Here is a 12,328-nt window from a genome sequence, read left to right on the forward strand (position 1 = left end):
CTGTGCCCTATATATGGTAATATGACCTATATCTGAAAATGTAACCTATATTTTCTGCTGTGACCTATATCTGGTAATATGACCTATATCTGGAAATGTGACCTATTCATCTGGTGATGTGACCTGTATATCGTTGCTTTGATCCATATCTGATGCATCAGTCCTCATATGACAATTCGCTACCATTTAGGTACAAACAGACCTCAAACAAACCACATATGGAACAAATGTATGCATTCGTAGCAAATAGTGGAATAAAAGCTCAAACATGATAGTGTTTGTTGTAGTCCTACAAATGGACTGCTGACACATGCTCTGGGCACTGCAGCTCATGTGCTGACCTCTGCTGGAGCTTTTGTGTTTGACGATGATGACGACTACCTCTCCGGAGCAGACATGAACCAGGACAGACTCCGACTACAGGTAAGAAAGCAGGCAGGGACACAAAGAGATGTGGGGAATTTTACATTATGCCTTTTTAACATTTTTCCCCCCTTAATTTTATGATGTTTTAAAATTCCAACACAAGAAACCATTGAATTATAAACTCTGAACATGTTAGTATTTAAAATTTGTGAAAATCTTAAACAATTCAAATGCCCATATTTCTTGGAAAGGTAGTTACTGTCAAATACAGCCTACTATTCTTCAACTAGGTAAGAAAGTATTTGTTGAACTTTCACATACTATGGTATTTACTATACTTATATCATTGTAACAAGTGGATAATTATTCAACCTGCTAGTTTGAAAGATCTAATTTAAAACAACAGGAGATGAGAAAACATTTTTCCTATATTTCTGCAGGTAGATGGTTTTGACCTTACATCAACTATCCTACACAGGAGAGCCTGTCTACAGCTGATCCCTCTCACACCTGATAAGGTATAATAATTTATTTTCTATGTCTTTAAATCTTCATCCAGGTATATCAACGAGAAATTATTTTTGTGTTTTTTTTTTTTTCATTTGGAAGAAAAAATAGAGAAAAAGTAATGATAATGATTAAAAATCACATTAAAAGATTTTTCCAAATACTTTACAATTAGGTCATTGTTTCAGATTTATTTTGTGGAAAGAATAATTTTATTTCACTTCTAGACACAAGAAAATAATTACTGAAATTATAACCCAATGTTAGTTTTTTTTTTCAGAATATATCAAAAATGGTTATTAGCTTTGTATATGCTGATGTTTGAAATACCTGTATTTCAGAGAACTTCCAGAATACAATAGCAGTCGATTTTATCAAGAGATAATTTGTTGTTCTCATTCACCCTGTACTAAGCTAACATTTGGTTTGAATTACATTTTAATAAAAAAAAGTTTTGTAAAAATTTTGATATTCCTTAATCACAAAACTGATCTGATGTACCTTGAATATATCATGTATTAATTTCTGGTGTGTTTAAGTTTTAACTTAAATTTAAAATATAAACTTAGTCAGTTTGATATACTTATGTCTTGTGTTTTATCTACCAGCGAAAGGATTCCTCTGACATCATTAAGGTAGACAGTTTTTGATGGATGTTGTTAATGTTGTTAGTTACAATATAGAAGAATGTGGCATCAGTTATCAGTGTTGTCTGCATGTATATATCAGTTGTCTGTTAATTTAGAAACAAATTTTTGGAACGAGTTTCATATTTATGTATTGATCAGGCTTGATGTCCCTGAGTGAAACACAGTGGGTGTTATTTTATCAATACATAGCATAACATTGAGAAAACTCACATCTGGTCAGGCAAGTGGTCTTTGTCTTTGATTAAAGAATCAAAGTTTGAAAGTTTTGACAGATGCATGCATTCTATCCACTATGTCATTTGACCATTGGTTCTAAGGCCTTCAAGTTGTACAATATTTCATACTATTCATTTCCATTTTCCAAATTTATATGAAAATGACTCAGTTTACTCAGAGACGAGTTCTGCATCATTTTCAACACCACTGTATCAAATCAGCAATATATACACACAAAAAAGGGGAAAGCACCTGCTGAGTTAACACACCATTTATCAATACATGTGTTATTTTGTCCGAATAAAAAAATTTGTATGGAAGGTGAAAATAATTTGTACAGACTTTTCAGGTCAATGAGATAATACTCAAGAACTACCTCTCTTAAAAGACCACCTCTGTTAAAGACACCACTCCAGTCAAGAGACTACTTAAAAGTTTTATTGTGAGATCATTTCTGTCAAGAGATCACCTCTGGTAAAAGACCACATCTCTCTTCTGTTTCTGTTGTGAGACCAATTCTGTCAGGAAGTAGCCTGTGTCAAAACACCACTCCTGTTATGAGACCACTTCTGACTTCCATTGGGAGACCACTTCTTTCAGGAAACCACTCCTCATAAGACATCACTCCTGTGAAGAGGCCACTTCTAAGTTCTGTTGAGAGACCACTTCAACTCAGAGGGCACTCTGCCAAATGATTACTCCTGACAAGAGAAAGCTCCAGTCAAGAGAACTACTGATGTAGAGACCATGTTTTTCAAAAGTTTACCTCTGTCAAGAGACCAATCCTGTTAACAGACCACCTGTCCAGTGACTACTTTTGATAAGGATCTACCTTATACAAAAGAAAACTCCTATTAAGAGACCATTCCTTTCAAGAGACCAATCCTGTCAAGAGACCACCTCTGTCAAGAGACCACCTCTGTCAAGAGACCATAACTCCTTTATTAAGAGACCGCTTTTATTAAGGTTTCACTACTGTCAATAGACCACTTTCATCAAGGTATCACTGCTGTCACTTTGATCTTTCTCTATGGGAGCCCTTTCATATATTTCTGAGTGTTTTTTTCTAATTTGGTAAATACAGGTATTTTCTGCATCAGTCCTAGTCTAGGTAAGGAGATTGATTTGGTTGAATATGATAACAGAATTCAGTAGTTGTAATTTGAATAATAGTAGTTGTTTGTGAAGTTAAATGTGTTAGTTTGCAGTGTAGTCAGATGTATAACACAAAATCCTAGCAAGCTTTTCACCTAAAAAATGTTCATACTTATATTTCTCTGGGCTGAATGACAAACATGCTTTCCCCAATGGAGTATCAGTTCATCAACTGTCCAATGTCCATCCATCGTCCCTACCAACTCAACTTTTCCCTTCAGATGACTTCTTCTCAATAACTAAGATGCCAAGGGTCATGATATTAGGACAGTAGTAAGGCGATATAAAGGAATTAGACCTGCTTTTAAAGTCCCAAACTTCAAATGTTTCAGAATTTTAAAACAAGTTTCTCACAATAGCCAAAACCTTTGTGTTATGATATAATGCCAGTAGGATGCTGGGATAAAGGAATACCAGAATTTGTAGAAAGGAATGAACATGGCCCAGTTTCAAGATCACAGCGGCCAACTGTGGTAAAATATTTAAACAGAATCTTCTCAATAATCAAGAGGCCATGGGTCATGCTATTGGACCAGTAACATACAGGGATGAAGGGCTATAAAGATTGTTTATATGAATGACCTTGACACACTTTTAAGGACAAATGGGTTATATGCAGCACCTGCTTCAAAGGAGGGGTATGATGTTTAAAATGACAACAAAATCAAACAGAATAAATTTATTTATCTCTCTATAAGATGCGGAGCGGGTCAGCGATACAGGATCTTTTGACCTTTTGTTCTGATTTTCCTAAATCTGTGGTGAAAATGATGTTAAGCTTGGCATTAGTTCTTTTGAAATGATTTAATTGTTATTCATGAACATTCAATTTTGTAGGATATCATACAAATATAATTTTTGACTTACAAATTAAGTTATTGTAATGATTCAAATGTAAGCTTTCGTTTTCAGTAAATTATTGGTGAGCATGGATGTTGTGTGTAGTAATTTTTATATTTCATTTTCTGTGTGTTTGTGTCAGATTTCCTCTGCAGAAATTAATGTAGATTTATCAAAAATTTAAGTGGCAAAGAGCATGAAACCCATTGTTTTTTTTAAGAAAAATAGTGCTTAGTAAGAGTTATCTCCCTCTTTTATTACAGTTAAACCTGTCTGAAAGGTCGCCTGTATAATCACAAATGTCTGTCTATAAAGGTCACTAGTTTCAGGTTACAATGTAATGCTAATCATGATTGTACCCCCATTTAAGGACCACCTAATATAACTCACAGTCTGCATATTAAAAGTGGCCTTTGTAGAGAGGTTTGATTACTGATCATGAAAAAAAAATATTTTGATAATTTTCTTTTCTAGCTCTACTCATACAGAATCTTAGACAACTGTTTCAGATAATCTGTGAAATTAGTGTCAGTATCTGTAAAAAGTCTATTTAAGTCTGGTGTATTATACATTGAGTGTTACTGGCATGTTTAAATGATAATATAAAAAATTAGAATGCTAAGTGATATACATGAGGATGTAATGTGTACAAAAATTCTTCAATGCAGCAAAATTTGAAAATTTCTAGATATATGAAAAACTTGAATTGGTCAGTGAGCAACATGTTAACAGTTTTATTAATAAAAAAGTGAATTATTTTTAAAGAAAATATGATTATTAAAATGAATATTTTACTACAAAGTTTACAATGAGGCATTACATTAGTCAGCTCCATGTAAATGAAATGTGATTAGTAGACACTAGAAAAGTGCCAGGAAGAGATTTTTATCTTTTCTTGATGAAGTCAATATCTACTACAGACAGAAGCTGCAGTAATATCTCTTTTATAGGGTGAAATATTATAATGTATTTCGTGGTAAGATGTCTTCTTTGTGTTTCAGCATTCCATCAAGTACTGGTTTCTGCTGGATATTGATGTATCCCATGGTCGCAAGGTCATCAACATTCTCTCGCCTCTCAAGGTCAGTTAGAGGTTTAACTACTTGTATCTTAATTAATTGCCAGTAATTAATGATATAAATAACAAATTAAACGCTTGTTTTCAAAGAGATGACAGTTTTGCCATAATTTATGAAATAATGTTATTTCTTTTATCATTAACTGTAACATGTACAAATATGATTAATTTTCCTTGTTTCATTGTGAACATACATCACACCTGATTTTGTTAAGTCAGCATTATATTGGCCATACCATGACCTCAAATTGTGAAAAATTCTAGAATCCCTTGATTTTTCTTTTCTTTTTATCAATATTTAAAAGTTTCAATTAATTTTTGGATCTGATATAGTCAAAATAATGTTCAAACATAACATAGGGCATCATTTAACTTTGTAAAGATGTGATACCTGTACTGTAGAATTGATTATAAGGTTGTTTGTCCTTGATGTTCCTTTAAAACGCCCTGTCAGCCGTGATTTTGAAGGGTAATGACCTGATATTAGGTTCGCTTTAGGTTGGCAACACTATTGTATACAAACTGATAAATATCTTACTGAATCTTTATCATCCTTAGATCAAGAATAGTTTGACCCTTGACCTCAACATCCTGTGTAAGACCGCTGACCTTGAGAAGTATCTACCAGAAAGGGATTTCCTTGGCAGTAAGGAGTACACAAAATTGACCACACTAGCTCCGGACCAAGACTACAATGTACCCTTATTTCTGGCCTACCACTGTGACCTGTTTGTGTGCCCCACGCAACTAAGGTATACTCACTGCTCATTTTAAACCTTGCTTGAAATTGCGAAAAAAAAAAGATTTTGCTAAAATGATAATTTTAGTACAGTTATTCCTGAGGTGATATAATTTTTGGTATTCTCGGAATGGAATACATTCGGGGACAGGGGGGGAGGGGGAGAGAATAACTTCTTTAACAATGGAATTGATATGAGAAAAATTGGTTCTTTAATGACAACAGTGATAAATGCATCTCGTTTGCTTCAATAATTTTGTAAATCCTTGAGAATTTGAAGCATTAAAAAATACAGTAACTTAGAGAAATTGTTTGATTAGAATATATCACAACCTGTTATTAAAACAGCATGTAGATATTTCAAGGGTATGATAACAGAATGGCAATATTTTGGAAAAGGTAAACATTAAAAAGAGAGAGAGAGAAAGGGAGAGAGACAGAGAGAGAGACACAGAGAGAGAAAATGAAAGAGATAGAGACAGAGAGAGAGAAAATGAAAAATATGGCAACAAAGGAAACAGATAAAAAAAATTTTAAACAATTTTTTTTTAATTTGAAGTCATCAGAAGGTATTTATGTGTAGAGTTGTTATCACACTGTACTTGGTATATTTGGCAGTCGGTACCAGATTCACAACAAAGGGATCTACTGGAAAGACCTCCTGATGACAAAGGAGAAGGCAAAATGTTTTACCTGTCAAGGCTCTGGGGAAGACAGGTCATTCAACCTCAAGGTCAGTATCAAGGTCATTTACAATGTCTAGGTCATTACAGGGGAAAAAAATAAACCACTGTAAAAAATGTTACTGCTCAAAGTCATTTAATTGTAACATATAGTGAGTGAGAAATATATATCTATTGAGTAATTGTATAGAAATTAAAATGAAGGTCAAGGTCATTACCATGCTCAATTAGGTCAAGTACATTGACTTTGAAATTTAAATACAGTAAAGATTAATTGGTTTTGCCAGATTGAAATGTTGGTTTCAGGTTTCAATCAGATTCGGGTTTTGTTCTGCTACATTCTGTAACAGAAGATATACTCAATGATGCTAATATTGGTAACTGGGTTAAATCATTATATAGAGGACCAGACAACATCCACAGGAAGAATTAAACCTGTTTAATAGTTAACAGGTTTCAGCACACTAGGTATGCTGTCCTCAGAACATAGCTATTTATAGCTCAGTAAGAGCTGAGTTTGTCAGCAGGATTTCCAGCTTGGCTCTTTATTGAGGCACGAGATAGGGGTTGGAAGACTTTTCTGTAGTATCCACATGGGGACAAGGAAGCGAAATGAACTTTTCAACGAGGACTAGAGTAATACGTGCTACCAGAAATTCTGTGGAAGTACTTATGGAAGAAAATGGCTAAAACTGTTTCATTAAGAAAGTTCTTCACTCACAATTGTTGAGAATTCTAAAGTAATTAATACAAGATTATTAATTTTTTACAACAGGTTTTGTGTAAGGAACGAACAAAGTTACAGCCCAGTCAGGAGATCCCCAAGGGTGTACCTTACTATGTCCTACACGTGAAAGCACCTGTCATGATCCACAACTATCTGCCTTACGACATCCAGTTTTCTTTAGAGGTTGGTACCAGTTGCATCAGATAATTATTTTCTTAAATAATTAACGCAGAGGTATTCTTTTTATCTTTCTTAAAGATGAAGATGGTACATATTGACGATAAGGTAATACCAAATTATCTCCCTTTACTAGATGAAACATTTCATTATTCAGACTGATTCCTTTATTAGGCTAATGAATTATTTTATCATTTGATTAAAGAAAGAAAGACAAAAAATTATAGGAAGTCAAGAAAAAAAGAAATTTAAAGAAATTTGAAAAAAGGCAAGAAAGAAAGAAATTTGAAAAAAGAAAAGAAAAAAGAAGGAAACAAGGAAACTAACAAATTTGAAGAAAGAGAAGGAGGGAGGGCAGAAAGAGAAGAATGAAAGAAATAACTGTAATATTGCTCTGTGATGATTGTTATTTATCTGATTGTTCCCCAGGGTACAGGAAACTTCAGCAGTCTCACCCATGGAGAGAGCACACCTCTTTATACAGTGGAGCAAGCTAGTCCTCAAAAACTACACATCCAGGTAACGGTCAACTCATGTCCATTCTGACCTTCTGGTCAAGCTCAGGTTGATATCAGAAGTGTTGACTTAAGCCTCATGTTTATAAAATCAAGAATTATTATACTTTATCAAAGTCTTCATATACAGGTAACGGTCAATTGGTGTCCACTCTGACCATGTGGTCAAGCTGATGTTGATATCACATTAAGCATTTAATGTTATATTTCTGCAAGTGTATTGTCATGTTTAAAAATCTAGGATTATTGTGCTATATCAAAAACTACATTTAATTTCATGATATTTCAGGAAAATGTTCTGTTTCAAAATTAAAATGTATTAAAAACCAGAAATATTTCATTGTACAAAAAAATATATTGACTGTATGCAGTATAAGGTATTCAAGTCTCGTATGGCATTATATTTGTTTTTGTTTTCCATGAATGTGTCTATTGAAAATGTTAGCAAATGTTAATTTCATAACCGTTATTGAGGTATGCTACCATGCTAGTGTTGCAGGCAAATTTATGATATGAATGCAAAATATCTAAAATGAAGGGGAATTTATTTTTGTCAGTTATTGAAAATTTCAATACAGTACACATTATCAATAACTTTCTGGTAATTTTGGGATAATTCCAGTGGTAATGGTTATTTATAGAATGTTAAAGGAATGTAACATAGCCTTAGCAAACATACCTTTGTGTGCATAGATTATTCATTTTTGGTGGACGTTTATTTTAATAATTTATTTGTGGTCATGATTCATCTAATACGTAATTCATATGCCGATGAACTATTAAAAATCAGTATAAGAGGTTATATGAAACTGTACTTGTCCACAAAATCAAGTGTCCCAATAATTTTTATTTTTGTTTTTTTTGAAAAGCGTGAAAATTTAGCTCTACGAAAATGTATAATTTTTACAGTATAAGTTTTTTTTAATTTCAGTTACAAGACTATATAGGCTGTGATTGGACTGGAATCTTTGAAATCACTCAAGGACTGGAGGAGTTCAAAGCAGTGTCAATGGCACCGTATGACTGTGCTGCAGATGAAAACAATAACAAACAACTGACCATCATTGTAAATGCCAAGGAAAAATTATCGCTTGACCTGTACTTTTACAGCCCTTACTGGGTCCTTAACAAGACTGACCTCCCCATACAAATCCGGGTAGGTCAAAGGTCATAGTGATAGGCTTTTATACCAAGTACATTCTGTATTTTTCATGTCTATTTAGGAAACACACCACAGATAATTAGGTGAAAGGCAATGGTGTTAACATTGTGCCATTTCACCAATAATTTGTATTTTCATCATGGTGATTTTCATTAAGAGAAAAATCTGTGTGTAAAGTCTTACAAAGATGAGGTAATAAGTCAATAATTTGAGGTGATTTTGCATCTGCAATAAGCTTTAGCAAGAGATAAACAATTTTGTATAAAAAAAATTCTTTTCAAAAATGAGATGAAAAGTATAATGTTGATTTTGATATTCAACTGATTTACAAAAAAATTAATAGTTGATACACAATTGATTAAAAAAATAAAAAACAAATTTATAAATTGGTAAAGTCAGACCTTATCCCCTCAGATACTATAACTATCCAATATTTCCTGACTTGATTTGTTTCAGGGCTCTGGGTCAGATGCTGTATATGACTGTTGTCCTTCCAATGCAGTTCCTTTGCTCTTTAGATTCAAGAAAACAAAACGGAAAAAGGTTTGTTTATTTTGTAAGGTTTTTCTTTTGTCACGTTTCACTTCATGGCAGAGCAAACTATGTATTTGTCATATACTTAATATGTTGCACATGTTAAAAATCTATATTTGAATATTTATCAACTTTGGTTTGCAGAAACATTTCCACATTTATAGAGAAGTATTTTAAGATGTAGTTTCAGTGGAGGATTAGACACCGAAAGGTATTGCTCGACCCTGGTTCCATACCTTTGACCTTTTCTTAACCTTGTTTCTATACCATAAACTTGTTTGGCATTCATTACCTTGTTTTCATGCATTTGAGGACGGTTGAATTCCATTCTTGACCTTGTATCTTTACATTTGACCTTATTTCTATACCTTTGACTTTTCTTGACCTTGTTTCTTTACATTTGACCTTATTTCTATACCTTTGACTTTTCTTGACCTTGTATCTTTACATTTGACCTTATTTCTATACCCATGACTTTTCTTGACCTTGTATCTTTACATTTGACCTTATTTCTATACCTTTGACTTTTCTTGACCTTGTATCTTTACATTTGACTTTATTTCTACACCTTTGATCTTTCTTGACCTTGTATCTTTACATTTGACCTTATTTCTATACCTTTGACTTTTCTTGACCTTGTTTCTTTACATTTGACCTTATTTCTATACCTATGACTTTTCTTGACCTTGTATCTTTACATTTGACCTTATTTCTATACCTTTGACTTTTCTTGACCTTGTATCTTTACATTTGACCTTATTTCTATACCCATGACTTTTCTTGACCTTGTATCTTTACATTTGACCTTATTTCTATACCTTTGACTTTTCTTGACCTTGTTTCTTTACATTTGACCTTATTTCTATACCTATGACTTTTCTTGACCTTGTATCTTTACATTTGACCTTATTTCTATACCTTTGACTTTTCTTGACCTTGTTTTTACATTTGACCTTATTTCTATACCTTTGACTTTTCTTGACCTTGTATCTTTACATTTGACCTTATTTCTATACCTTTGACTTTTCTTGACCTTGTATCTTTACATTTGACCTTATTTCTATACCTTTGACTTTTCTTGACTTTGTATCTTTACATTTGACCTTATTTCTATACCTTTGACTTTTCTTGACCTTGTATCTTTACATTTGACCTTATTTCTATACCCATGACTTTTCTTGACCTTGTATCTTTACATTTGACCTTATTTCTATACCTTTGACTTTTCTTGACTTTGTATCTTTACATTTGACCTTATTTCTATACCTTTGACTTTTCTTGACCTTGTTTCTTTACATTTGACCTTATTTCTATACCTTTGACTTTTCTTGACCTTGTATCTTTACATTTGACCTTATTTCTATACCCATGACTTTTCTTGACCTTGTATCTTTACATTAGACCTTATTTCTATACCTTTGACTTTTCTTGACCTTGTTTCTTTACATTTGACCTTATTTCTATACCTTTGACTTTTCTTGACCTTGTATCTTTACATTTGACCTTATTTCTATTTGACCTTGTATCTTTACATTTGACCTTATTTCTATACCTTTGACTTTTCTTGACCTTGTATCTTTACATTTGACTTTATTTCTACACCTTTGATCTTTCTTGACCTTGTATCTTTACATTTGACCTTATTTCTATACCTTTGACTTTTCTTGACCTTGTTTCTTTACATTTGACCTTATTTCTATACCTATGACTTTTCTTGACCTTGTATCTTTACATTTGACCTTATTTCTATACCTTTGACTTTTCTTGACCTTGTTTTTACATTTGACCTTATTTCTATACCTTTGATCTTTCTTGACCTTGTATCTTTACATTTGACCTTATTTCTATACCTTTGACTTTTCTTGACCTTGTTTCTTTACATTTGACCTTATTTCTATACCTTTGATCTTTCTTGACCTTGTATCTTTACATTTGACCTTATTTCTATACCTTTGACTCTTCTTGACTTTGTATCTTTACAGTTGACCTTATTTCTATACCTTTGATCTTTCTTGACCTTGTATCTTTACATTTGACCTTTTGTCTGCCTTTGACTTCTCATTACATATCTATATGACCTTTCTTGACCTTTATTCGTTTGATTTAACCCAATTTCTATTCATTTAATCTTGTTTCGGTAGGCCAAAGTACGAGTGTACAACTCAAAGTGGTCGCAATCTTTTTCTATGGATACGATTGGTAACTCTGGCGTAGTCATCTGCTACGACAAGGAGCGTCAGAAAAGATACAGGGTAGGTACCAAGGGGAATAACTCAATTAGGAAAATATTTATGCTTTTGAATTCCATGGCTTCTCATTCAAGTGATTTTTAACACAAAATGCAAAAGTTTTTTTCACACAGAGACTGAAAGTGCTGAATTCATTGTTTTTCCCCTTAGGGAATTCTGTAACATATTTCTTTGAAGTTAGATTAATATAACCTGTTACCTGTATGTATTTGGGATTTGGACAATGAGTAAATGACTCTAGAAGCTGTCGATTGTCTCATTCATGACTTTAACAAATTAGATGCAAAAATCCCATACAGTGTATTGTGACTGTCTGATTTTGAAATGGAAAAGTCCAGATATTCATTGTTGAATCTTGTACATCTTAATGGGTCAGTGTTGAGACCGATTTGTTGCCTTAATGTTTGGTCATGTGTTTACAGATGATGCTACAGTGTCAGTGGTCAAGCTTGAAACTGACCCGGATAGTGACCATCCTACCGTTCTTCCTGGTGGTCAACAATTCTAGTCACAACCTTCGCTATATGGAGGAGAATGAGGAGACTGATTTGTGGGAGGACCTTAAAAAGGGAAAGGTAAAACGGGGAAAATGGATCAGGAGAGGGATGGGGGGGAGGGGGGGCAGATTTTTGTAAACCAGGATAATGTTGTGGCGAAAGGGGCCTTCCTTGCGATATACCCCTGCATTTTGCTGAAGTTCTCTTTTGGCATCTTTTTTTTCTGAAAATAA

The 12,328-nt window shown here is 33.2% G+C and overlaps 1 protein-coding gene across 1 annotated transcript in view; it reads left to right on the forward strand.

The window, feature by feature from the left end:
- The window catches only part of LOC132552243 (intermembrane lipid transfer protein VPS13C-like), a 106,462-nt gene that overhangs the window by 71,861 nt on the left and 22,273 nt on the right, over positions 1-12,328 (forward strand). The window contains exons 50-60 of the mRNA XM_060216399.1: positions 288-423; positions 807-884; positions 4,736-4,816; positions 5,371-5,564; positions 6,170-6,296; positions 7,022-7,144; positions 7,568-7,657; positions 8,585-8,809; positions 9,272-9,358; positions 11,491-11,601; positions 12,021-12,173. Coding sequence (XP_060072382.1) covers positions 288-423; positions 807-884; positions 4,736-4,816; positions 5,371-5,564; positions 6,170-6,296; positions 7,022-7,144; positions 7,568-7,657; positions 8,585-8,809; positions 9,272-9,358; positions 11,491-11,601; positions 12,021-12,173 — 1,405 coding nt within the window. The remainder of the gene's footprint in view (positions 1-287; positions 424-806; positions 885-4,735; positions 4,817-5,370; positions 5,565-6,169; positions 6,297-7,021; positions 7,145-7,567; positions 7,658-8,584; positions 8,810-9,271; positions 9,359-11,490; positions 11,602-12,020; positions 12,174-12,328) is intronic.

The sequence above is a fragment of the Ylistrum balloti genome, unplaced genomic scaffold (genome assembly GCF_031769215.1).
Source record: "Ylistrum balloti isolate Yb309-2 unplaced genomic scaffold, AGI_CSIRO_Ybal_v1 Utg369630, whole genome shotgun sequence".
Classification (NCBI taxonomy): domain Eukaryota; kingdom Metazoa; phylum Mollusca; class Bivalvia; order Pectinida; family Pectinidae; genus Ylistrum; species Ylistrum balloti.